The sequence below is a fragment of the Sparus aurata genome, chromosome 15 (genome assembly GCF_900880675.1).
Source record: "Sparus aurata chromosome 15, fSpaAur1.1, whole genome shotgun sequence".
In the NCBI taxonomy this organism is placed as follows: domain Eukaryota; kingdom Metazoa; phylum Chordata; class Actinopteri; order Spariformes; family Sparidae; genus Sparus; species Sparus aurata.
The window spans coordinates 28,191,959-28,219,326 of NC_044201.1; the positions used below are offsets into that span (position 1 = coordinate 28,191,959).

The following is a 27,368-nucleotide window of genomic DNA, read 5'->3' on the forward strand; positions in this document are numbered from 1 at the left end:
CTTCTGTGTCTCAGCATTTGCTTCCTACGAGCCTGTTAGGTGGTATTTAATCAGACTTATTGAAGGCGGATCAGTAAACCGCTACGAAAAGGCGAAATCCAAAGTGGATGGAAAAACCCTTAAATCAGTTTCAGCAGACACACTGAAGCACCACTAGGTGGAGCAACTTGACAGTGAAGTTGAAGTGATAACTGAGTGGAGAGACAGTTATCTGTTAAACTGACGCTTAATGCATCTGTTCCTCATAAATGCAGCCATTTAGTCAAGACAGGCAAAATCTAAACAAGAAAGCAGCCAACATAAAATGTAGGAAACCTCTTTTATCTGCCTGTTTGGAACATTACAGTGTCATATAAACCAAACAAGAGATGCTGCGATCTCAAAACCCTGAAATCAGCCTCTTTCTTCTTTTGCTTCATCGTGTGTTTCTGCACAGCCAGTATTTTTCCATCTGGTGCAACTTTGCAGCCGCACGAAACAAACTGTGTAAATGAGATTATAAAGTGTGTGATATATACCGACACAGTCATTTAAAGTCTTTAGAGCTGCGAACATCACGGTTTTAAAAGGGTGAAACAAGGAAGATAAGAGGGGAGCTCGGGCACACTTTCACTTAATTCGCTCCCAAATTTCTGGAACCACAAAATGAGGGTATTAGATAACAGCATGAGAGGCATTACATAAAGATTCAGAGTCCAGTAAAGCTTCACTGCTCACACAGTCAGAAACTCTGAGCTGATATAAAGGATGACAGATTATTTGCACGAGTTCTATCTGTAAATAAATCTTTATATATGAGAAAGAAACGTGTTACTCACTCAGCCTCAAACTGGTTGGGAGTTATGATGTCAGCAACAGGAACCACCTTGTTCTTATAGACCGGGTAAAGATTCTGAGGGACGTACTGCAGAGCGAGAACACAAATACTTCAGTGAAAGGAAGAACTAGACACACATTAATGAGTCGAGTTAATGCTTCTCTCTCATCTTTGCTTTCATGGTTTTGAATTATAACAAATTAACTGACACAATATGATCTTAACCCCTGAAAAATCTGCACCGTGTCATATATATATATATATACACACACACGCAGAGTGAGTCACTGTGTATGTAATTCTGTCAGATCACAATAATCCATCTGTCAGTGAGGAACGAGCCTTGTAACACTCCCCCAGAGCACCAACACTAAAACACACACGCACACATTCATATAGTGTACATACGGATTCAAACACACAGGGATGAACACTAAAACCCTCCCACATATATTGAAAGGCACAGAGATCCTGGCTGCACATCTATCTAATAACAACAGCTGTACATACAGCACACAGAGGGACTCGTCTCACCATAGATCCATGATCACCGAGGACGGGGTCACACACTGAAACGACAAAAACACATTCAGAGTCGGACCTCCTAAAACAAACACGTTACATGAGCGCTGCAGTGATGGGAAACTGGACTTGCGGATGTAAACATTTCATTTTTAAAAGTCTACATTTTGTGTCAAACAGGCCTCACCAGCGCCTCTCAGAGGCTGTAATGTTCATCACACCTCACGTTATCAGAGTGCCAGGGGGAGCGCCCAACACACTAATGGTTTTTCTATTATTACACGCTCAGTTGTGGAGATTAAAACGCATGATTTGTCCTGAGGGTGGAGCGAGGCTATAGGTCATGAGAGGTACGTTTCCTTGTGCACTCACACAACTGGCCACAATACACACATGACACTGCAGCTGATGTTCTCACTGACAAAGAACATAAGCCTGCACAAATTTAGTTTTCGACCACAGCAATGATAAATTATCACTGTGTCCACTAACTCCTGAAGAAAATATCTTGCTCTTTAGACGCTACATGCTGCTACATATGTTCACCAGCTAGTCGCTAACTTTGTCAGCCTGTTGGGTGGTGGCGGGCAGGTAGAGCAGGATTATCAGAGCTGAAAGAAGCCGTCTGCTGTTACTGGAAACACAATAAGTGAGAGTGAACCAGAACAGTAAAAGCTGTGTGCTGTAAAACCAAAACAAATCATCTGAAAGAGGCTACAGGGTTCGTACACATTTTTCAAGGTCAAATTCAAGCACTTTTCAAGCACTTTTAAGGGTCATTTTAAAGATTTTCCAGCACCTTATTGCTGGGGTAAAATACTTTTCTACAGGAAAATATAAACTCATTATTTTTTCTTCACTTTTTATCACAATAATGTACATTGTATTATGCTGTAAACATCTAAAATTATATTTCATAATAGCAAAAACTTCAGAAATTAATTATCCAGTCTGATCCCAATTTTGTGAAAGACACAGAGTTATAATGTCAAGCACTTTCAAGCACTTAAACTAAAATCCAAGCACTTTTCAGACCTTGAAAACACAACATTGAAATTCAAGCACTTTCAAGGATTTCAAGCACCCGTACGAACCTTGAGGCTAAAATGCTCCACAGGGCTGAAGGAGTGATGTAACAGCAAGTCATTGCAGCTCAAAGTTGATTAGTTGATTAGTTGTTGTTTCAAGTTTTCCTCTAAATGCAGCACACGATTAACACAATTATGGTTTAAATCAGGAAAACTAAGACTAAGGATTAATTATCTGGTGCCATCTTTTTAGTACCTGACGGTTCAACGTAGCATTATGTTCCAAATCTCAAGACCAGAATAAAACACAGCCACAGACATGAAGAGCTTCTTGAAACTTCTTCCATCAATGCCATCCAATTGCTCTCTTCATTATCAATCAAGTCGTACCACCAGAAAGATAAACTACACCCTCTCATCACAACATGATACCTGCAATTAATGTCAAAACAGAGACATCTAACAGTTCAAGAATATCTGGCGTCATCCTGCAGACACACACAGATAGTACTACTAATAACAATAAGTATTTTGGGAAACACAAACACATTATGCATGTCAGCCCTCTGGTTCCTTATTATTTTGAACAGCGGCGGCAGGTCTTCACTACATGCACTAACTCAGTGTCTACAGGCCAAACTGCAGCCGTGATTGAGTGAAACTGATTTGTGCAACATGAAATAAAAATCCTCCCGGCTAAAGAGAAAGAGAGAGAAGTCACGAGAGTCCTCCTCAGTGAAAAAACTGGATCTCCTCTGAATTTTACATCAGGCTACATGAAGCTGCTTAATGTGAGAAACTAATGAGTTTCAAATGTTCAAAAGTTTCACATATTAACTGTTAATTTGATCCTGTTAGGGGATTTTGTTTCACTGTCCCACAGAAGACTTTATGTCATATTAAATCTCCAGTAATTCACATTTTTCTAATAACAAGTGATTTCATGTATTGTGGAAGGAGTCGCTCGATAATTATAACCCGACTGTGCAGCTCAACAGTTTCTCAGCCTCTTTTAGCTCACAGCAACATCTGCTCTCATCCAGACAGTCTCCAGCGGCGGCAGGCAGTTTGATAAACTCACTGTTTACTACCTGCCTCACATCCAACAGCAGACAGATGGTTCGCTAGTGATCAGTGAACATGGCTGAGTGTTTAGCAGCTGAAGAGACTGATGAAAGTTGAGGGTTGGTGGTCAAAGACAAACCTTTATTTCTGGCAGGTCATGTGATGCCTCAAGCGTACATTAAAGGAAGAAACAGCTCTGAAGCCAACTTAAATAACATCTTCATTTGTTTTCTTTTCAAAGTTTTGTCCTGTCCTAGAAGAGTAAATAAAAACATGTGGTTACTCACCATACACCAGGTTGGGGTTGGCTCTCTTTAGCTCCTGAACAATGTCCACGACCATCTCCAAGAAGGATGTGTCTCTGGTATACCCTGAACACAACACATATAGATTTGTCTCCCTTTGTTTGTGTCAGTAGAGCAGCGCTGGTGTTCTGAAGGCGACTGCTTTCCAGTTACTTAAAAAAAAGTACTGAAACTGCAGAAACTTGTGAAAATGCAGCCTATCCACAAGTTTTCTTAGATCTTCAAGATATTCGCTTCATTTGACGGGACAAAATCAATTTTTGCACAGAAGTACTGAATGTGAAAAAAGATGGAGAAAGAGACTGAAATGAAAATTAAAAAACTCCAACTAAAGATGTTAAATGTCAGAGTATTCACCTGTTAAAACATAGTCATACTGGTGCACGTTGTTCAATTTGATTCCCTCATAAAGAACATGGAGCTCATCTGCTGTCAACACCTGGCCTTTCCAATGAGAGTAACCTGTAGAGAGGAGAGGAGAGGAGAGGAGAGGAGAGGAGGAGAGAGGAGAGGTGAGGAGAGGTGAGGAGAGGAGAGGAGAGGAGAGGAGAGGAGAGGAGAGGAGAGAGAGGAGAGGTGAGGTGAGGTGAGGAGAGGAGAGGAGAGGAGAGGTGAGGTGAGGAGAGGAGAGGTGTGGAGAGGTGAGGTGTAGAGAGGAGAGGTGTAGAGAGGAGAGGAGAGGAGAGGAGAGGAGAGGAGAGGAGAGGAGAGGAGAGGTGAGGAGAGGAGAGGAGAGGTGAGGTGAGGAGAGGAGAGGAGAGGAGAGGTGAGGAGGAGAGGTGAGGAGAGGAGAGGAGAGGAGAGGAGAGGAGAGGAGAGGAGAGGTGAGGAGAGGAGAGAAGAGGAGTTATTGTGTTCACAAAGTTGCTGACTCCACCTTTTGCAATGATTTTTCCATTCAAGCGACACAATCACACACACACACACACACACACACACACACACACACTGTACCGTATATGTGCCCTTTAAAACACCCTATAGATGCTGACACACACATTAAAGCCCTCACACTCCCGTCCACTCACAACATTTCAGCTTAATTAAGCAAGTTAAACACTTCACTTCAGTTTGTGCATTAAGTAACAGCACAAAAACGTCCTCTAAAGAAAGAAGAAGTAACAGGTTTCTTTACTGATTAATATTCTACATACAAAACATAAAATGCACTTTTACTTAAACTTTCCCTCCGGTAACTTTATGGGTCCCATGCACCAACACCTGCTCTGATTGTCTCGTGCCTGTTGGTTTCACAGTATTTCACTGATCTACAGGTGGCTGTAACTCATCAACATGTGCAGCAATGTATGGAAACATGCAGGATTTATAAATGTTGTATGAGGGAGGAGATGCATTCAACACACTAAATACAACTGACAGCAGAAAACAACAGATCCAGACTTCATCAGTCTATCTTTGCAGAATACAGTTAAAGACACTTGAAACATTTTGTTTCGTCTCGACTTAAAAGTGCCCCACGTGACCTCCGCTTGTAACACAGTGATGTGAACTGAACACGAAAAGGAAATGTTTGGACTGCAGCTCAGAACAAAGAAAACAAGCTGTGTGTGAACAGGAACCTCTAAAGATTCACATGAAGTACTCACACACACACGCACGCACACACACGCACACACACACACGCGCACACAGACACAGAGACACACACACACACCGTGGAGCAGCAGGTCTTAGTGCAGCCTGCAGCCACAGCATCTGGTGAGCAGGGACAGGTGTGAGTCTGAGGGAGGACGAGGACACAGACCCCTCGACCAACAAACACACCGATGTGTGTGTGTGTGTCTGGATGTGTGTATGGTGTATGTGTGTATTGCCATATCCGTTCAGCACTGCATGTACTGATATGGATGTATTTGTATGTGACGCGAATGCCAATGTAAGCATGCGTTGGTGCACGTCTGTCTGCGTATGACATGTTTGCTGCAGGCCGATGATGTCGCAGCTCCAGGTGAGTCACAGCCAGGTCACGTGGTGGGGGGTTCTGGTTGCTAAGCAACAAGCCGGGAGAAAGCCAAAGGGGCTAAGAAATAGAGATGAGCAGTCACAGCGCTGTGTGTGTGTGTGTGTGTGTGTGAGCGAGGGAGGGAGGGTGAAGGCAGGCCTACAGATAAGAGCTGCTTCTGTCGTCATCATTCGCTGCTGTCGCAAGTCACAACGTTTACCGCTGCGTCCTGTCGCTCTCTCTCTCCACTCCCCCCGTCTTTCTCTCCGTCGTCCGCTGTCTGTCTCTCTCATTCAAAAACACCCCGTCTCTCGCTCTCTCTATTCACCTTCTCTGTCCTCATCGCCAAGCATCCTTCTCCTTCGAAGATACACACGTCTTCTTCAATCCGTCACACCAAATTACAGACTCTCCTTGAAGAAATTGCAAATGTAAGGCTGCGATAGACAAGATCTGATTAAAGGAGCGCTCGAGTCTCTGGCATTTTTACGCTAAGGTCACTGAAATAAACTCAATTCACATCCCAGGTGTGAGGACAAAGACATTTCTTATTCTTGACGTCGTCCTCAGCTGTATCACAGTCTGCTCTGGACGCAGGCTGATAATGACACGAGCATGAAACCTGCGATTAGAATACTCATTCTTATCTGAGTCTAATTGGTCTCTAAAGATTTAAATTGAACTTGGATTTAGCCGGGAGCTGACAGTGATCACGCCTAGGTCGTGTTCAGACAGACAAGAGCACTGCAAGAAAACACACAGAGCAGTGGGCTGTTGAGGGAATGGGCTCCGGAAAAATGTTGAATCAGGCTCAAACTTTGCATCAATGAAATCTAAATCAATTTGGCAAGGCCCAAACCCCTGGCACGTCTGTTTCTGCACACTACAGATATGTTGAAACGTAATATTTCTTTATGTGCAATTTTCTATTTCATGATGTGACAACGCTATGCTTATGCTCTGCTTACTAATACTTGGTCAGGGTTTGGAAAAGATCAAGGTTTGGGTTGAAATGCCCGTTTTGGTCGCCACAAACACCTCTGAAGATGCCCGAGAGTGTCCTTAAAACACACCTGATTTTGTTACAACAAACTCGTATGGAAACTGATCCCAGTTCAAATGTTGAAACGCAGACTTGAACTATGGTCAGTGGCTTGCCATCCCCACCACTTCCAGGTATGAAAGTCAGGTCAAAAACATGTAATGTGAACATCGTCTATATGTAGTACATATGGCATGCACAAATGGGAAAGTATGAAACGTTAACGGAAGACAAAAGCGTTGACCATTGTTGGAATCCCTTGGGATCATGTCAGTACACGACTCAACAGTTTTTACACAGTGAGAAAAGAAACACCTAAGTAAATGTTGGAACATGAATCAACTGCAAACAAAGATCCTGTCCCGAGGAAGAATCTGTTGCTTACATTGAGCAAACACAACGCAAGCAATCATTAAATGTACACAGTTGGACAGCGGAGACAACTCTCAAAGGGAACAGAAGCACTTTGTTTCAATGGTAAAAAATAAACAAGCTGCTGATAAAACGCTCAGCTCACATAAATCACAAAATGACGTAACAAAGAAACACAAACGCGCTGGCAGTATCTTCTCGGGGCAGATGCGTTCATCTTTATTTTCAGAGGTCGAGTGACATTTCATTTGTGCTGCTTCAAGCATCAAAAAGCTTATAGAAACAAAGTCCTGCTGTCAACGAAGTCTCAAACAAGTGGATTATCCCTAATCAAAAGCTATTACATACTATTATTATATCATTAATGTTTGGTTCAAATTGAAGGCTACAACTCAAACAGCTCAAATGTAAATTACAGCATTTGGTTCGTGTCTGAATCTGATGCCGCTGCAGACGAGTCCCACGCTCGCCCACACGACAACACTTATCCTACAGAACACCTACAATTACTAACTCACCCTTTACTCTGCAACAGAATCCTTTCACTAGCTTCAGGCTCAATCACCATCCATCTCGATAACAACGACACCACAAAGCCAACGTCTTACCTGACGTCAAACCAGATGTTTAACAGACTGTTTCTTGACCTTTCCTTGTTGGACATTGAATGCATGGAGTTAATAAAGCAAGTAGGTAATGATTTCGAGACTACATAACCATGACATGAAGGGGTCAAGGTCATCTGCCCTGTAACACTCAACGCTGTAAAAACAACCACCAAGAAATCTCTGGCACCGTATCGACGGCAGTTCAACTTAATACTGTGTTTATAAGGTGGTGGAATGCCTGAAATGGGTCAAACTGACGTGCCAGAAGCTAAACATACAGAATTTAGCAACTGGTGACGAAACTAGAGCTGCAACTAACAATTATTTAATTGCTGATTATGTAGTTGATTAATTAATTAGTTGTTTGGTTTATAAAATGTCAGAAGATCTTGTTTAGTGTTCCTGCAAAGGCCAAGAAGATGTATTGTTTTGTCCTCAACCAAAAGACATTCAGTTTACTGTCAACAAGGAGGAAAGAAACCAGTCTTTTTACTCTTAAAACCAATTAATCAATCATCATTGATAGTTGACAACTAATTGATTAATTGTTGCAGCTATCGCCATCACAAAGGCGAACAACTAGCTGCTTTTTAAATTCCATAAAATATCTAAAAGTGTTTAATTTCTGCTGATATTCCTCTGTGTTGGTGATAATGAATTGGTTGTGGTGTCTTTTATAAGCAATTAAAATATAATTAAGATCTCTAAATGACTGCTAACGTAGGAAAATGAATTCTACACTGTCATCCTGCACTCGATCCTCTGAGGATTTCTGAGTCTGGTTGTTGCTTGTATCCACTGTGAAGCAACAAGCAACAGCTGGGCAGATGTGTTTGTTTTCACAGCGTTCAGCTGAATCATTCATCGAGTTCAGTGTGCATGAATAACACGAGCTGAGAGCCTCCATCAGTGCCACAGAGGGGAGAGACACAGAGCGCATTACTCATTCACGGGATTTGAAATTATATCGAAATATTACAAGAAAAATGTGACGCCGAGGGGATGACGCAGACGTCGCCTCTGGGCCAATCAGAAACCAGATGCATCATCAATTCAAAAGTGTCTTTAAATCAGATTAATGCTGATGACAGTACAATTCTAACTGGATCAACTTAATCTAGCAGATCAGTGTAATAGGGAACAGGAATGGAGAGCAAATGTTTTAATTTTGAAAAGCATTTTATAACCACTGACTTTGATACATGCAGGGAAAAAATATAAGAATATAACATATAGCAACAAATCATCAGAAGTATATTTGTTTGTTAGAAACAGCCAAAGTTTTTTGTGATAATCAATAAGCAGGAGATCCTCCTGTGTGAGGTGGCAGTGAAGTGGACATTAACTGTGGCAGAGGGAAATGTTGAGCTAATGTTTTATCTGTGCTGTTAGAAAACATCTAGAAGACATCATAGATCTATTGGAAAGAAATAATCATTCTCGAATGCTTGGGCTGATTTTGTGGGAGAGTGTATTTCAAAAGTTTGATTAAATTGATCAAGAACAGTAATTAAATATCTTCAGTGCATGCAGAGCTTGAAGCGCCAGATCATGCACATTAATTGTACTTGTTTCTAGGTACATATGTTAATCACAACTATTTCAGTAATTGCTGAGACAATATCATGTGTTCTAATAATTGCGGCCAAGATGTTAAAAAGAACTGATTTAAGGGATTTAGTGTGGCAATTTCATGGAAGTTAAAGGTCAAAATAAACGGAGCAGAAGCTGAGATATTATTACTTTTAATCCTTAATATGTGTCAAGACCCAAAAAATGATATACTTGCAATCTCTCATCTTTCATTAGACCCTCCCTGCCTGGTACTGTACATGTCCACATCATCTCCCCTGTTATAACTCTGACAACTCAAAGACTAGACCTCCAAAGATGGACTGAACGTGAAGGAGTTCATTTCCTAAAGCTTCATGTGCGTCTCAAAGCTGGTGTCAGCCACCGACCTCCACTAAAACCTGACTCACTCCGCTGTCGACTCATCAGCCTCAGCACAGCCGCTGCCTCGGTGACAAACCATCTCTGTAACACCCCGTCTCAACACCACGGGCACTGGCTGACTCATACGCACCCACACACATCCATTAAAACACAGCACAAACACACACACACACACACACACACACACACACACATATGCTCTCAAAGAAATATGCCATTTGATCCGTCTTACCTGTATGGTTGGAGAACTGGACAGAGTTGATGGAGTCCACCTCAAACCCTAAAACCTGGAGACAGGAAACAGATTAGGTGTCAGGAGAGATTAGGAGTAACAGCCACGCTCGCTAAAAAATGTGACATCTGTACTTCACACCACACTCCTGCACACACAGTATGCAAAGTGTGCAGCAACTGAAGCCAGACTGCTGAACTTACAAAGAATGCCTCTACCTGTTAAAAACTGGAGATAATTGATTAATTTGGGCCAATTTGAGGGGCAGCCGAGACTTGCCGTGAGTGAAGACGGACATATTAGACTTGACGATCCACTGTCTTTATCCTGAATCGATTAAAAGTTGCACAGTGTTGCTTTAAGTTAAGACAAACAGATCCGGTAGAAGCAGAGCATCATCAGCATGCATCTGGACTCTTGTGTACGTCCACCCACTGACTGTTAGTCCAATATTTACTCTTCTTTGGTCTCCACCAACTCCTGATGGCAATCTCTCTCTCTTTAGCTGCTAAATGCTCCACTATGTTCACCAACTAGTTGCTGACTTTCAGGTTTCCTGCAGTTTGGTGAGGAGTGGTTAGCTTGCGGTCTGTTTCAAAAACAACAGATTAGCTCACCCTGAACAAGGGATGTTTCTAACGACTAATTGCCTTGATGTTTAAAAAGAAGTTTAAAGTTAGGGAAGGCGATTCTGGAGGAAAACAGCTGATTGACAAATCTCATTCTCAGGTTGTCGAGTCAGGACGCTCAGGATAGAATTTCGGGTAAAAACCGACCCAGAGTATCGGTATTAAACAATCAAGAAATAGGACTGAACCTTAAACCTAGATCAGCTGCAAGTCCAAAAGTAAGAAAACATTCAGAAAACAGTCAAGGTAAAAATATAATCTTAGAGGCAACCAGACCTGTTACCATTAGTAACAGGTAACAGGACATTTCACCTGGAGGACATGACAGTTCAGTGCAAGCTATGTCAATATGTAATTCAATTCTGTATCATTTAAAATGTGTTCAGCTAGTGTTTGTGCTAGTACAGTTAGCGATGCTGTAAGTCAACGAGTCACGCTCATCCTCACTCTGAATCATAAAAAGTAAAATCACTTTGCAAGTCTGTAAGTATGAAAATAATGTTGTCAAATACTAAATGTGCCATATTTCATTTTTTCCATATCATTACAGTCACATTTGCAGAATATAAACATGAATCTGTGACTTTCACTGATAAAGGGTATAAATGAAACTCTATCTGACTTCATTTACCATCCTGTATAGTTCAAGATCAGCTGAAACCTGACGTGGAACAGTGTCCTCCTCTCTCTTTGTCTTTCTTAACATTTTTCTTTTAATTACCAGAGAGAGAGAGAAAGACACATGACCGATCCACGTGCAGCCAATTGTTATCTGAATGACTTTATTTAATTGGGCTGAAGCGCGAGGCAGGCGAGTGAATGAGTCCTTTGTTCTTCTCAATTGACTGTAACTTTGAGATACAAGAATCTGCTTTCAGAGGCGGGAGGCGGCGTAGATATCAGCTTCGACCTTGGAGGAACCTGTCAGTGCGCCAGCTTTTTTCAAAAGTATTTTTCTGAATGGTGAAATACTGTTTTTGTTTCATCAGCATGAGACATTCGGTGGCGTCAGGGCACGCAGACCATGACACCATTTCTACTGAAAATACTATTTTTTTGAGACAGGACCGTAAGAAAGAAGCTCCTGGTGGTCCCAGTCTAAACATCTGTTTCTGTTTGCTGTTCCAGAGTTGTGAATACAGATGTGTTGCACTCTTTAAGACATGAACAACCTGTCTTTTACAACATGTTCCTTCAGCCGAGCAGGAGATAAATTGACTAAAACTGTGTATTTATGGCTCCACTGATGTACATGGGGCTAAGAATATGTTATTTAGGTCACATCCTCTCTCGCTCTATTCATGAGCCTCAAGTCAGTGACACAGATAGACTGTTTACAATGCTGGTGCTGGGAAAGAGACCGCAGAGAGGATATTTACAAAATTAAGAAGAGTAAACATTTAGGCTTATTTGGAGGAAAACACTTTCACACTTTTGGTAATTTCCCCCCGATGAGGATGCCAATCTCTACACTGAATGAAGAGTTTCTTTTAATTAGCATGTGTCACAGTGCAGGCTGATCACATCTGAGTCAACACAGACTCACAAGACTATATTTACTGCATCATGACTTCGCTGGCAGTCACTCAGCGCTGGGTGAGCTACAGTAAGTTCACTGTTTGCACATCAATGAACAGATGTGTGTGTTGTAACAAAAATGTTACTACTGTCTGTTTCCACTGTTTCCTGCATCAGCCTGTAAAGAAGACAGCGGATGTTCAACATCACGCTGCATTTTGTTCATGAGTTTACGGCGGCTACACTGCAACCTGCAATTATTTAATCTATCAATTATGTTTCCTATTCAGTGTTAATAAGTGGAATGCCTGTGTAGCTGTGCTGCTGCAGCCCAAAGCAGCATTTTAAAAAGGCTTAAGACTAAATGTGGAGGCTAGGAGCTCTCTGAGCCTGTACTGTGGTGCAGTGGTGCTTCGAGCTGAATGCTAATGTCAGCATGCTAACATGCTTACAACAATGATGTTAATATGCTAAAGTTTAGCAGGTATAATGTCGATCTTGTTCACCATCTAAGGTAATCATGTTAGCATGCCAACATTTAGTTAATAGCACTACACACAGAGTAAAGCTAAGGCTGATGGAGATGCCATTTGTTGGTTTACGCCTGAATTTTTACAATTAGTAGTCTGGGGACGATGAATGTCTGCTCAAAATTTCATGCCAACCCATTTTATTGCTGTCCAAATGTTCCCAGTCGGGACAAGATGAGGTAAAGCATTCCATTTGTTGTCTTTTCACTGGTTTTCAGTTGAATGTATGTCAAAAATAAGGGGAGAAAATGATCACAGTTCTTTTTTTTTGCACAACCTTTTTGTAATCAGGTACTAAGTCATTAGAAATTAAATCGATTACAGGCTTGTCTGGTTACCGAACCAGAGAAGATATATTAACTTCTCACAAGTCTTCAAAAACATGAATATTAGGTTAATTCTCCTGTCTTTGCCTTTGGCCATGGGACTGGTTTTGAGCTGGACTATGTCCCTAGATGCTATATATTTGCTGCCATGTGCTCCTCGGGGTCGGGTTAAATCCACAACACAAATGTTAGTATGTTGCACTGAGTATGATTGTATGTGACAATACTATATAATCTTAGACTTCTGTCTCCTCTCAAGGATGTGCTGGCCATTAGCACAGCAGGTAAAAGCCTAATGATTTGTGATTGTTAAGTACATTGCAAGGCATTTGTTTTTCCCCACCTATGTGGATCATAACTTCCTTTTCTTGCATTTTAAAGCATAGAGATTCACTCTGAGGGCAGCAGGGTGGTGACATGAGTTACTGCAGAACCACAGGTCAGCAAATATCTAACCAGCTGAAGAGTCCTTGAGCAAAACACTTCATTCCTGCCCGTTTCAGGGACACTGTTCTGTATGTGACCACAGGTTGTTGTTATTTATCAGGTGAGAAGCAAAAAGAAAATGTGAAAGTGTCTCACTAAGTTCTTATTCTAAGCAGCGTTAATAGATAATGTTTCGAAACTGATAATACAAATGTAATTGAACTCAATCAACACATCCACAAATGCACAAATCCTCAATTCGGTGCCAGAAGACAGCGCTGGTCTTGAATTTAGTTTTCTATGTGAAGGCTCAATCTATCCAGTTCAGCTCTGTGACAGCCTGTCTCCATCTTCAGTGACGTCACCAGGAGGAATCCTGTGGCAGCCAATCAGAGCCCTGCTTGCTCATATCGCCGTCTCCTGCCTGCTGACAGGATTGTCTGTCCTGTCAGCAGGCAGAGAGGGATGCCCTGCACGCTCGCTGACATCATCATCGCCATCATCATCAGCTCATCCCTAATCTCCAACACCAACTGAATCATGGCCGTGACTCTGAAGAATGAGAGGAGCTCCTTCACTGACCCCGGGCTCTCTGTTTATTAGTCCAAATGTAATTCTTGTGTTGGCTCATGTCCACGAGCATCAGCTGTGGTTCATTCACAAACTGACTGCAGAACTCAGCAGCCAAATACAACACTGTCACGATGTACTTATCAGGCTGGTGACAATGATCCACTTCTCTGACGGGACTCCAACATCACCGTTACTCCACTGAACGTCTCATTCACGTTAAAACATCGTGCCTGAAAGACTCGTCTCATTAAACTGAACAGTTTATAAAACCCTTCGATGCAAATTAAAATAAAAGTACAACCGATACTTAACTGCTGTCATACTTTAAAAGTGAGAGCGGCTGAGAGACATTCTGCATGACTGGTTTAATGTCTCACCAGAGGAAGAGTGCAAAAAGAAATCACAACATCAGACTTACAGTAATTCATCTAAACTGTAAAATGCTATATTTAGCTCAACACAGACTATTAAAAGGTCTTGAATTGCAGTAGTATAACTTTCATGAGGCTCCATTACAGATACTGGTTGTAAATCAAACAGCAGTAATGTAATCCTAATACACAGCTGCTCTTAAAAGTTATTGCCACTGGTGAGTACTTGTATTTGTGAGAATACAGTTTAAACTGGCTGTAAATGTGTAATTTTACAGAACACCAGTGGGTTCAAAACAACTGGACTGAACACATCATACCTCAGTGAGAAAGTTCAAGCTCCGATGTTGTGAATAAGTGTTGAGCGACGAGAAAGAGAGAACGAATCACGCTCATCGTCACAGCCGACATCGAGCATGATGAGCATATAAGAGGTCACGTGAGACGACAGCTCCATATTTTGCCGTCTTGATCATGTCAGGAAAAGATTTCAATTGGAGGCCGTAGAATGAAGAAAAAAAAAAAACATGGGTCAATGTTCAAAGAAAATTCGAAATTCTTCTTATTCCTGCTTCTTAAATATGAATATTTTCTGATTTATTCACCTCTCTGTGACAGAAACTAAATATCTTCGAGGACATTTGGGGACGTCAATTTGGGGAATTTTGGGAAACACTCATCAATATTTTTAGACCAAACAGCTGATTGATTAATCGAGAAAATAATCGACAGTTCAATCACCGCTAGGTGCACGGCTAAACATGCCAAACAGCTAACAATTAGCTGCTACTTTTGTGATATGCTGCTCCCTTTATAACATCTAATTTCCAGCCAATGATCAATAAAGTGTCATACAACCTCTCTAACAAATCTGTATATTATAACAACACATATCAAGAGAAATACTGGATACTCATGACTACGAAGCCAAATACTTCAATTAATCCTACTTGATGATATTGACAGTGAACTTCACAGTGACCCACTCTGGTAAAGCTTTACATTCAGTACAATGTACTGGTTGATATCAGTGTGTCCTGTTAGCTTTAGTAAGCTGCACTGGTGGACATTATTTCAGCGTTAGCCTGGTACAAACTGGCCTTAATCAGTTGTGGTAGTTGAACATTAATGGCTGCACTGAATCCTGGTGGTGACACGCATCAAAGCCCAGCAGCCATTAGGATAACCGCAAAATACATCCCGGGGGGCAGCGGGGCTAAAAATAGACTCGGCACTTCTCACAACAAGTGACTGTCTTTCAGGGTGATGGGACATGTACTCCGTGTTTTGTACGAGCCTCGCCATCACTACTGACTGCCACGCCGCTGCTGGTGGAAAAATATGAAACTGTAAGAATCACCAGCATCATCACCGCGGCAATTACAGAGCCAAAGCAATCATTGCTATCATCCTACAGTCAACATTAGGGATCATAAAGGGAAATTACTATCACTTTCTCGGGGCCGGGAGGAGCTCAAAACCTCTGTGTCCTTTCACATAATATCAAATCAATTGCTTGTTTTGAATGCATTTGCTGTTTTCCCGCTCATTATTCTGGTAGTTATTCATTCCTGTGAAGCTTTGCCTTTAGGTAACGGCTCTATTACCTGCTATTAATGAAGGTGATGACTGAACCTGAAAGTCACTCTTCCTTATTATGAGGCCGAGGAACAGGACACATGTTGAGCCACTCACAGGCTCAACAGTTCTTCAGCTGTAAGTGTTTTACGACCCCCTCCATTATATGAGGCAACAGGAGGAGCAACAAAAACTATTTTTTTTTTCTTTTCGATTCCAATTCAGACACCTGAACTTCATCCGATACTGAATACTGATTTTATAACCTCACTCAGGCGTAACTGAAAAGTTTAGTTTGCTGAAACGTTCTTGACATTTCTTGCCTTCGAGGATAAAAACCTGTTTAGTTGCATACAGGTGTGTGAGTATGTGATCCTGCTGGGAAGTAGCAGAAGAAGAGTCCTGCTTCTAATGAATGAATGAATGAATGAATAAACAAACAAAGTGGTATCAGATCGGTGCATAGACCTGCATACTCACAGACTGGATGCAGGATTTTAGGCTGTATCGGAGGCATTTCCTACACTGGTATCAGTTCTGGACACGAGCCTAACGACAACTAAATATCACTATCAGTTTTCTTTACCTTTGTCGGCCCCTGCTGTGACCGTCAGAGGCTGTCAGTTAGTTTAACGATTATCTTGATTACCCATTAACACAGTGAAAGGATCAGTGTTTTCCATGATCACTAAGCAGTAATTCAGAGCCAGAGAAGGAGGAAAGTATAACATTACAAGTAGATAAAGTGTATATCAGCTGATTTACACCAATAGCAGAACAAACTCAAACAAGTATTAGATTGAATTTATGTATTTTCTCTCTGCTGGATACTTTTGCTCTGCCTCAACCCTGTGATTTAAGGAGTTTCCTGTTTGTGCTGCCTTTATACCGCTATCAGAACCACTTTGGACCACCGGGAGGAGGTTTCTGTAATGTCCAGTATAACGGGTCACCTGGTGCTTGTTTATCATTACAAATGAATGACTTAACTACAGGAAATGATCGCAACAGTACAGATAAACTCAGTAGTGTGCCACTTCAGACGGGGAGCACGTTAACGTTTATAGCTTAGCGGGGAAAGTGAAGGGTTAGACTTTAAATAACGTCTTTTGAAATCAATGTGGCATCTATATGAAGCTATTTTTTATATTTTATGATAAGTTTCTATCTATTTAAGTTAATAAGGAGCAACACTTTTTTGCTGTACAGCTTCAGAAATGACATATGGACTAGAACATAAAGATTACATTTTCATTTCTTCGGGTGAACTTATCCTTTAACGGCCATAAATCAATTGCAAGAAATGTACTGTGCGTGATATCCTTCAGTCCATGATTCACCCCTAGACAATCATAATTTACTCTTCGTCGACTAAGAGGAAAAAACATCCCCCGAAAGGTCGACTACACACACCTTAACCTTTTTCCAATATTCTGTCCAAGTTGATCAGAGAACTCAAAGCAGCCAATAGTCGTATTGATTATTTGTCCATTCTGGAGTTCTGCCCTCCAGATTATCACTGCGGGAGGCTTGGATGTGTTTCAGTCCAGATGTTCCCACACACATCAGGACCATTACAGCTGTCTGATGGCCACCTGAGGCACTGACACTGTGCTTGGCTGGTTAACAGGCTGACTCCTCTGAACACATGATCATTAGCCAGCTTTCTGCCCTGACAGGATAACAGAAGGATTTACATTCACCTGTGTGTAGAGGCGTTGGGGTCATTTGATTAACAGCAGCAGGTCCGTTATCAGACACCTCTGAGAACAAACTAGTCAGTGAGTCAGTCTGCAGGGAGACATTTGAGAAAGGCTGCATGTTATCTGCTGATGGAGGGACAGAAAAACACCTTGCTCCATTATCGGACACCCTCCCAATGACAGGTGTGGTGAAGGAGAGAGAAGAGGTCCTCCCTCATTTCTCAGGTCACACAAACAGGATGTAGACAACAAGTAAACACCAGCAGCCATCATATGATGCACATTCAACGTCTGTCAGGGAGATGGGCAGTGTGGTAGGTTAAAGGGTGATTCTGTCTAGGGACACGAATCAAGCACGACACCTGACATCTCGGTGGCAATACTATTATTTTTCTTTTTTTTTTTACAGCACATAAAGCAACAGCGTTGCTTTTCTGGCCCTTAAAGCCGAAACAAGAGGGAAAAATACAACTAACCGCCGCCGCACGTTAACTCATCCAGCGACCGTTGAGGCGGTTGGCCGATTTCCGTTACGAACTTTGTACGATGTAATAACCGTTTACCATCACACACACACACACACACGAAACACCCAAAATATGTATCGAAACCATCCGTTTAGTGTTGATAGAGGGCTGTGTTCACATTTTTGAGGGCAACGGAAGAAACCGAGCGTGTCAGACGGGGGTCGTGTCTCGTCGCTCCGGCGTCCGATAATGGGTGCATGCGAGATGCGCTTACCTGTAATGGGAAAGAGGCGCTCTTGTTGCCCACATATCCCCGGACTACATGGCTCTGTATGGACAGCACGCGGCATTCCATGGCGGCTCCCGGTCAGCCGAGGAGGGGGTGCAGGATAATCCGTTACTTCAACCGTAATAAACGCCAACACATAACAACACAGAAAACAACTGGGTCCAGGCACAACAGCGCTGCCAGTCAGTGAGGAGGAGCGACGTTAGCTAGCTAGCTAACCAGCCGTGCGGCACACGCAGGATGGCGGTGTGTGTGTGTGTGTGTGAGAGCGCGTGTTGTGGTTGATGTGAGTGTGTGTGATGATGGGGGCGCGAGGGAGAGAGAGAGAGAGAGAGAGAGCGGTCCCACGCACAGACATGCGGGACACACACACACACACACACGCATAAGAGCGTGAATCTGGCGTATAAAGCTGATGTTTACGTTGTTGTTAACGTTTGAATTGCACAAAAGTGTGTCACGAGCTGACCAGACAGCCGAGGGGTCACGTGCAGCTACACTGAAGGACAACACACACACACTCACACACACATGCATGCATACATACACACGAACAAACGCAGACACACGCACGCACGTATTCTACGCAGGCAATCTGAGTGACCGCCTAAACCGGATGACGTCACCGCAGGGCCACTGAGCGCATCCTAATGATGATCAACACAGCTGGAATTGAATGACTCTGAATGACAGCTTCCATCTATTTTATCCTCCTCTAATCGATCCTAGCACTCCACTTTACACAGCCGAATTATTTTAGAAGATATTTCACATTAACACGTCACTCATATTTGTGTATTCCTCGCCAAATTAAATGATAAATCCACAAAAAACGCTTATTTATGCAGCTTTTTAAGATGAAGTTTGGTGTTGCTCTCAGTGGGTTTTTTTTTCCAGTGTGTATTTGTGTCTCTGGTTGTGACTCACACCATCTCTATCAGAGAGTCGTGACTGAGGGGGGATCTGACTTGGCAAAGACTGCCTCTGTCACCACACAACACAAAAGGCAGTGAAGGAGAGAGACAGAGTGCACCGAGTGCATGTACAGACAAATATAGCTTGCAAATGCAAGCAAGATGGGAGAAATAGGAGTGTGAGTGTGAGGCATAGAAACACAGAGAGGTAGACAGAGATAGATGGAGCTGAATAGAGTGATCCTGAATTGACAGCACCACCTGCTGTTCATTCAGCCCTTCATTGCGCTAATTGCTTTTCGCATAACCGCACACATCCTGAATATGAAAAACCCAAGATTTACTCTTTTTAAAGTGCTGCTTTAATAAAATAAATGTGTTGCTATCATTATTGCACAGTACAAACAAACACCCAGAGATACATTTCCCTTATTTGAATGGCAGGTCACCCAAACAAACTTCCTATGATGCTTCTTCTTCTCTCCCTCTCTCTGCTCTTCCATCTAGCAAAATGAAAATGAAGAGGTAATGAAGGAGGAAGTCAGAGAGGACAGGCCTGAAGAGAAGAGGTTAACGAAGGGCGTTAAGAGGAGGAGGCAGGCGTCATGGATCATTTAGAGTCCTGGTCCATTTCGGGCTCTAAAGAGAAAACAAGTAACAAGTAATTTACTGTCGATGTGGGAATACATTTTGTTTTATTTCTTCACTGCACATCGTTTAGTGTGTAATGACACATTTTTCTCTATTAGCTGTAGTGCTACAGAGCTGAAACATGATGTTCCAGAGGTAAAAATACATTTATAATCTCCATAAGGAATTGGATTATCAGCCATCATGTATTACGCAAACAAGGTAGACGAAGCAATATGTCATTGTGATGTCTCAGAATATTTCTCTTTCCTCGCATCCCTCCTGAAAAACGACACTACGCCCTAATCCAAGAGTGTGGTTATCAATCAGATTCATATGTTGCCATGGAGATCTTCACCACTCCAAATTTGTATGTCTGAAAGCAACCTCCATCAGACATGATGTGCCTCCCGAGGACAAACCAATTTGCCTTGATATTAAAGCCAGATTTACAGCATACTTAATTTCTTTAGACCAATGCCAGCCAATATTTTTTTTGTTTTTAAATCAGATGATTATATATCTTTCTGATAATCACTTTTGTTATAAACTCATAATGTGACTCATAAGAAATCTCTTCTCTCCAGCTTTGTCTCACCGGTAAATGTGAACTCAGGGAAGCTGCTAAGATCTCCTCCTCCATAAAGTCTCTGGAGCTTTGCGGTTTCCTGTGACAGGTGTTTTTCGTAATCTGGCTCCGCCTCCAAAGGTTCTCCGTTTATCCTTAGAGAAGAAAAGGTGATATAAATTGGGGGGATTAAAACAGAAATCATAGTCATTCACTCGATGTCTCCATGACATTTTATCTCAGCATCACAGTTTACAACCAGTACCAGTATAACCTGAGGGTTTGTTTGTTTCTGTCATAGGTCAGGGTGCCCATTATGCAACCGTGCCTCTCGCTGTTCTTTTCACAGCTACTGTATACGTACGCAGAGTGGATGGATTCTCTACTGAACCTGTACATAACCAGGAAATCTCTTGAGTTACATTATCTCTGTTACAAGACATCATCTGCTTTAAGCAAAACATAAACAAGGAACAAAGTCACATGAGTCTACTTTTAATATTTGCATTCAGCACAATCAAATGTAACCTGAAGGACATGATGGTAGAAACTTAACTGTTTGCTTTTTCAATAAAAGCGAAGAATTTATAGTTTATTTTGGAAACAGCAGCTCAATTTCAATCATCTTTCTGTGTCTGATAAATTCAGCATTTTAAGAAATTTGTGTTTTATTCAAGATTAAGAATAGAAGGTCGATACCGCTCATTTCTAGGCGTTAAATCCCAAAATGTTGAACTATTCCTGTAACAAGCCACACAAAATGAACCACCTGACTTTTGGTTGTTAATAGAAAACCTCTTTTGTCTCTTTACCCTCTAATGTTGTTGTATTCTCTGATCTTCTCCAGGAAGAGTCTTTGTACCGGATCTAAATCTGAAAAACAAATGAAAACAATATTCGTAAAGCCCACATCACCACACAATATTCATATAAGGCAAAAGTACTGAGAATTAAGGACTATCACATGGTTCAGGTTAGAAAAAGCTGTGTGTCCCTTTACCGTATTCTTTCCCCAATGTTTCAGTCTGAGCTCCTTCCTCCTCCACTTCCTGTTCCTGCTGCACCTCCTCCAGAGCGGGAGAAGCTGTAACCTCACCTGTCGGTTCAGCCACTGAATCATCGTCGACGGACCCAGTGGAAACAGCCGCTGTGGTAAAAACGCCAAAACAGGACAGAAGAGGGTGTGAAGGATAGTTGGGTTGATAGTCGATAGTTGATTGCGCTTTCTAAAGCATCGACATCCTCAGCAAATTATCTACTGCCGCCCTTGGGCCTCTAACATGAGTCAAACTTACCATTCGAAACATTTGCCTCCTGACCAATCGGACTTTCTCTTTCCCTCGTCATGTGCCCAGGAACTGAAAAGAGCAGCTCCTCCATCAGTGCATCTGTCTGCAGGTCAGACAGAGCATCATCTTCAGGCAGAGACAGAGACTCGATCTTCAGTTCCTCAGCCTTCTCTTCAGACACCACCTCGTCTTCTACCTCTACCTCCATCCTCGTTTCTCCAGCGATAATTTCAGCTTCTTTCTCCAGATAATCTGTGGTTTCACTCAGAGACTCGTTCTCCAGAGATCCCAGGGAAACCTCGACTTCAGCCAGAGTCACAGACTCCAGAGTCATGGCCTCCAACACGCTCTCCTCCTGCTCTCCAGACTCCTTTTCTGCTTCCGTATCGATCACTACATCCTGTTGCTTCACTGGTAAAGTGTCGAGTGGCTGCCTCGGTCCTTGCTCAGACCCGAACATGGCCTCCAGCAAAACAGATGTCTCAGCTTCTAATGCATCTGTGGCTTCAGAGATAGAATCTACCGCTAAAAGTTCAGCTTCTGTTGCGTCCTCAAGTAAAGCAACGTCTTCTGTTGTCATTTCAACCACCACCTGCTCCTCCTTCACCAGTACCTCAGCCTCTTTATCAAGTGCGTTCTTTGTTTCTAGCAGAACTTCAGACTCAAGACCTTCAACTTCAGCCGTCACGTCTGATAAAGTTATGGATTCAAGCGTCATGACTTCCTCTTCACCTCCCTTCTCCTCCATCTGCAAAGACTCTTCTGAATCTAGACGTGTTTCTCCCACGGCAGGAGTTTTGGAAAGCACTGCAGTAACATCAAGGAGAAGGTCATTCACTAACATGCCACTTTCTCCTTCGAGCTCTTGAAGATCCTCTGACAGCGAGTCCCAGTTTGAGAGAGCTTTAGTTAAAATGTCACTCTCCTCCTCGCTTGAATTCTCCGTTTCAGCTGCAGCTTTGTATTCAGCTCCAGGCTCCGTCTGGACTAACAGCTCCTGGAGTTGTTTTTCTATTTGTTCATCGAGAGAAGATTTTGTTTGGAGGAGCTCATCAGCCTTTAAAGATCCTACCTGAACCTCAACTCCATGGAGCGTTATGAACTCTAAAGTCATTTTCTCAGACACGCTCACTCCCTCCTCCACCGGGACACTTCCTGAGGATGATTCTACTGTGGATTCTACTTCATTTTCTTGTATATTTTGGATTAAGGCAGTGTGTGAGAGGCTGTCGGCTGATTCATGAACATCAGTTCTACTCTCTAGAGGAGAGGTGCTGGCTTCTACTGTTTCTGATTCTATTTTAGTTTCTATTAAAGGTTCGTCTATGACGCTGGTTGAGGTGTTAATCACTCCTGAGTCTGAGCTGTTGGTTTCTACTTGAGCTGTTGTATCGGCCTTAATTTCTACTGTAGTTTCTACTGAACCTTCAGCTACAGCATCTCTGTTCTCTAGTGATGCCAGAGGAGACATGCTGGCTTCTACTGATGGTTCTATTGTAGTTTCTACTAAGGTTTCTTCTTCAACAACATGTGACAGGTTAACAGTACCTGAGTCTGTGGTGGTGGTTTCTTCTGTTTGCGCTGCTTCATCTGCTTTGGTTTCTACTGTAGTTTCTACTGAACCTCCTGCAACGACATCTCTGTTCTCTAGTGTTTCCGGAGGAGAGGTGCCTGCCTCTACTGATGGTTCTACTGCAGGTTCTACTGGAGGTTCTACTAAGGTTTCTACTTTTACAGGCCCTGAGTCTGTGCTGGTGGTCTCTACTGCTTGAGCTGGAGTATCTATTGTTGTGTCAACTGTTGCTTCTACTGGAGAATCAGCAACAGCAGCTCTACTCTGAAGTGAGGTGTTGGCTTCTACTGGTTTTTCTATTGCAGTTTCTATCAATGATTCTTCTTTGGCAGCAACCACTCCTGAGCTTTGGTTTCAGCTGCGATATCTACTGCAACATCTACTGCCGGCTCTACTGGACCCTCAACAACAGCAGCTCTAGTTTCTAGTGTTTCTATTGTCTCTACTGGTAATTCTATCGTAGTTTCTATTAAGGATTCTTCTCTGGCAGCAGCCACTCCTACGTCTGTGCCTTGGGTCTGTACTTCTACTATTGGCTCTACCGGACATTCAGCAACAGCAGCTCCACCTTCTAATGTTTCCACAGGAGATATAAAAGGCTCTACTGGTGATTCTGTTGTGGTTTCTACTGAGACTTCTACTGTAGCAGCTGATAAAGGCTGTGCTGTTGCAGTTTCTACGCTGGTTTCTACCGTTTCTACAGCAGCTGCTTGTGGTCCCAGTGATGAGGGTGTTATGCTGGTTGGAGGAACAGTCACATTGGAAACACCATCAGCAGAATCAAGAGGAGACTGCTGAGGCGTTTCTGAGGAATATAAAGTCTTTGGGTTTACTGGAGACGCTGATGCAGCGTTAAACGTAGATGTAGAACTAGAAGCAGCAGCAAAGACAGACGCTGCAGGCTCTGTCTTTGACAAAGGAGGAACATTTGAGGTGGAGGTGGAGGGAGGTTTGGGAGCCATGGGAGTCGCTTTGACAGGTCGAGCTGTAGGAGAGAAAAAGAGAATGTCAAGGACACGGGATGATGGTGGTGGTGGTGGAGGGCTGATTAAAACCACTCAGCACAGACATCACATAAACAAGCAGAACAAATCAGCTTTTGAGGGATTTGATTAATTTACAGTCTGGTAACTGAGCTGGTAGAAATGACTGCCCCTCAGGCAACTCAAGAGCATGTTCTTCAATTTATAGTCGTGTGCAATTGCATGTGTATATTTCCCACATGTTGCTGTCCATGTCGTTGCATGAAATTTACATAACCTTGTCTAACATAATCTTCTGCACGTTCCCTATAATGTATTCACCATTAACACCTGGTAATGGAAAGGCTTTAAATTATGCATGGAAAAGAACCAATGAATTGGTTCTAACGAAGATGGTACATTTGTGCCCAAATCCCCAGAATTAAACCCTTTTAATCTAGATTTTTAGACTATGCGTGTAGTTGTTTCTTGCTGTTTATGGCTTTATCCTGACACCCTGCTTCAAACAACATGATGAATGTGTGCTGACCGTTACCAGCAGTAGGCGCTGTGCTCGGCCTTTGTTGGGAGAAGAGCTGCTCCAAGAGTTTGGCGATATCGATTGCTGGCTGAGGCTTGGCTTTCTCTGTAAGTAAGACAAAAGAGACTTAGAATAAAATCACTTTAGTAGAGGCTTGTCTGGAAATGTACCTTGATTTTTTTGGGTAATTTATTTTCAGGCAGTCTCGTTTAATCCACGTAAATTTCTCAATAGATTTTACCTGCCAACATTAGGTTGTGAGAAAGAGGAAAACTTTCTGGGGTATCTGCCAATTTACCGACCCTCAATGCCCAATCAATATGTATCACTTTGAAATTGGGAGATTACTAGGAGATATCACCCATCAGGAGCACAGCAGGGGAAAAGAATTACAAATAGGGAGACTCCCAGGAAAATCAGGAGTGTTGGCATTATATCAATACTGCAATACAAAACAACAACCAGTGCACTCAGCACAAATCTTAGTGTTTGTCTCAAAGTTATGTTTCCTGTCCAACATAACTTTGTTCCAACATGGCAGCCTGTCTTTTCACATCACTAGTTACCGCTCCTACTCTTCATTTGGTGTCAAAGGAAAAATATATAAACAGAATACAGTGACAATGTGAGATTACAGGAAAAAATCAGACAGACAGAGAAATGTTTGTCTTACTGATGTGTGTTCTGCGCTGTTGTTTTCTGTCTGATGGTTTGGAGCTGAACAGAGCAGTTTGTGGCCTCCACACCACTCTGCACAACTCTCTGTGAATACACTGAACACACACACAGACAGACAGAGTCAGACACTAAGACAAGTTATAGTTGATGCACATGAAGCCAGAAGTTGCATTTTCAGGAACGCCATACAATGTAAGCTTTTACTCTTGACCACTACATGGGAATTATAATCTTAGAATTTGACAGCTTTCTCATGCAACCATTCAAAGTTCATTTCACTGTGCACTTTGTGAGGAACGTACTGTACATTTACATCTGACAGCTGGACATACACACAGTTTGAGTGTGTAAACATGCATGAATGCAACGACGACCTTAACCTTAAAGCAGTGGTGTAATGTAACTAAATACATTCACTCAAGTACAGTACAAATCTGAGGTAATTCTACTGCAATTTTTGTATTTTCTTCTACATTTATCTGGCATATACTGTACATTTTACTGCACCACAGTTATTTGATAATTGATTAAATTAACTGATAATCAATTGTATAATAATCTGTATCTGTAAAGTAATTAAATCTAACAATATCTCCCTATAAAAAAGTAGTAGAGTAGAAGTACTGAGTAGCATAAAATGGGACAACCCAAGTAAAGTACAAGTACCTAAAATCTGTGCTTAAGTACAGAATTTGAGTAAACGCACTTACTATATAATATTTATATACATTTTTGAATACGTGAGGTCAAATTATAGTCCTACTGTTAGAGACAAAACAAGACAATTACTTACTCTGACACATAATCCTGATCTTCCTCTGAGCAGAGCAGCAGCCATGATTGTTTAAATAATAAAATATATCTGTCTGTTGGTACATTCAGTTTAAATCTCTTTGGTAAAGTGTAACTTCACGTTGAGGAGGAATGTCAGTCAGGTCGTCCTGTGAAAGTACTGAATGTCCTGAGAGTCTCTCTCCTCCAGCATGCTGCTGTTTCTCTTGTCGTGTCGCTCCGAACACACAGATTTAATCAAACAAGAGAGAAAAAATGTGTAAAATGATAATTAACAAAACGCAATCCGCTAATTTAACGGTAGTTAGCTAACTAAACTAACCGCGGCGCTAATAAAGCTCATCTTCCGGATTCAAATGATTGAATCGAACTATAATCGATAGCTTTGTTTGTTTTTTGTTTGTCTGTTTGTTTGTTTGTAGCTAGCTAACATGTTTTTAGCTTCTGTGTTTTTATAGCGTGTCAGTTACATAAAGCGCTCGAGCTAAAGCCTCCGAACACTGACGTCAACACAGAGAGAAGAAGAGCACGTTTCCGGTCAGGATTATCAAAATAAAGGCCTTACCAACAACCTGTCTTCAAATATGTACATTTCAGTGAATTTTAAGTTTTATTTTATAACTCACGGTTACACCTTCATGGTCTTTACTCAGGTACACTTTGAAATATTTATTTTTATTTATTTGGCCTATATTTACTCAAGTCCAATTATGACACGTGTACTTTTTACTTTAGTATTTATATTTTATGTTAATATCTGCTTATACTTAACTACAATTCAAGGGCAAATATTGTACATTTTACTACACTAAATTAATTTCGTAACCTATTTTTTTTGTTGTAGATGTATATTTATAATACAAAGTGTAATTAACAATTAAATTATGATGTATTACTGCATATTTAGACAGGATAAGACTTTATTAACCCCAAGGGAAAACAATTATGAACTACACAGTAGTATCTAAAGTAATTAAAATGTGCTCCACATTTACCAGCTTATATAGTTACCAATTACTTATATAGTGATTATAGCTAATAAAGTCAAATGTACAATATTTCTCTCCAAAGTATAGAAAAGTAGAAATTTAAAGTAGCATT

General features: G+C 41.8%; 1 protein-coding gene across 7 annotated transcripts in view; it reads right to left on the reverse strand.

The window, feature by feature from the left end:
* LOC115597179 (pyridoxal kinase-like) overlaps positions 1-26,767 on the reverse strand; it is a 35,380-nt gene extending 8,613 nt beyond the window's left edge. For 2 of the 7 annotated variants that reach the window (XM_030442928.1, XM_030442926.1), the window contains exons 1-6: positions 18,306-18,617; positions 9,911-9,965; positions 4,095-4,199; positions 3,720-3,803; positions 1,352-1,386; positions 819-904 (exon numbers count right to left, since the gene is read on the reverse strand). In XM_030442928.1, the coding sequence (XP_030298788.1) occupies positions 819-904; positions 1,352-1,386; positions 3,720-3,803; positions 4,095-4,199; positions 9,911-9,965; positions 18,306-18,386 (446 nt within the window). In that variant the 5' untranslated portion in view covers positions 18,387-18,617. Of the gene's footprint in view, positions 1-818; positions 905-1,351; positions 1,387-3,719; positions 3,804-4,094; positions 4,200-9,910; positions 9,966-18,305; positions 18,618-19,573; positions 19,874-20,462; positions 20,588-21,244; positions 21,306-21,432; positions 21,580-21,727; positions 24,280-24,806; positions 24,903-25,470; positions 25,571-26,268 lie in introns of those variants that run through there. The other 5 variants (XM_030442925.1, XM_030442927.1, XM_030442922.1 and 2 more) reach the window with 5 other exon arrangements.
* Between the last annotated feature and the right edge of the window lie 601 nt (positions 26,768-27,368).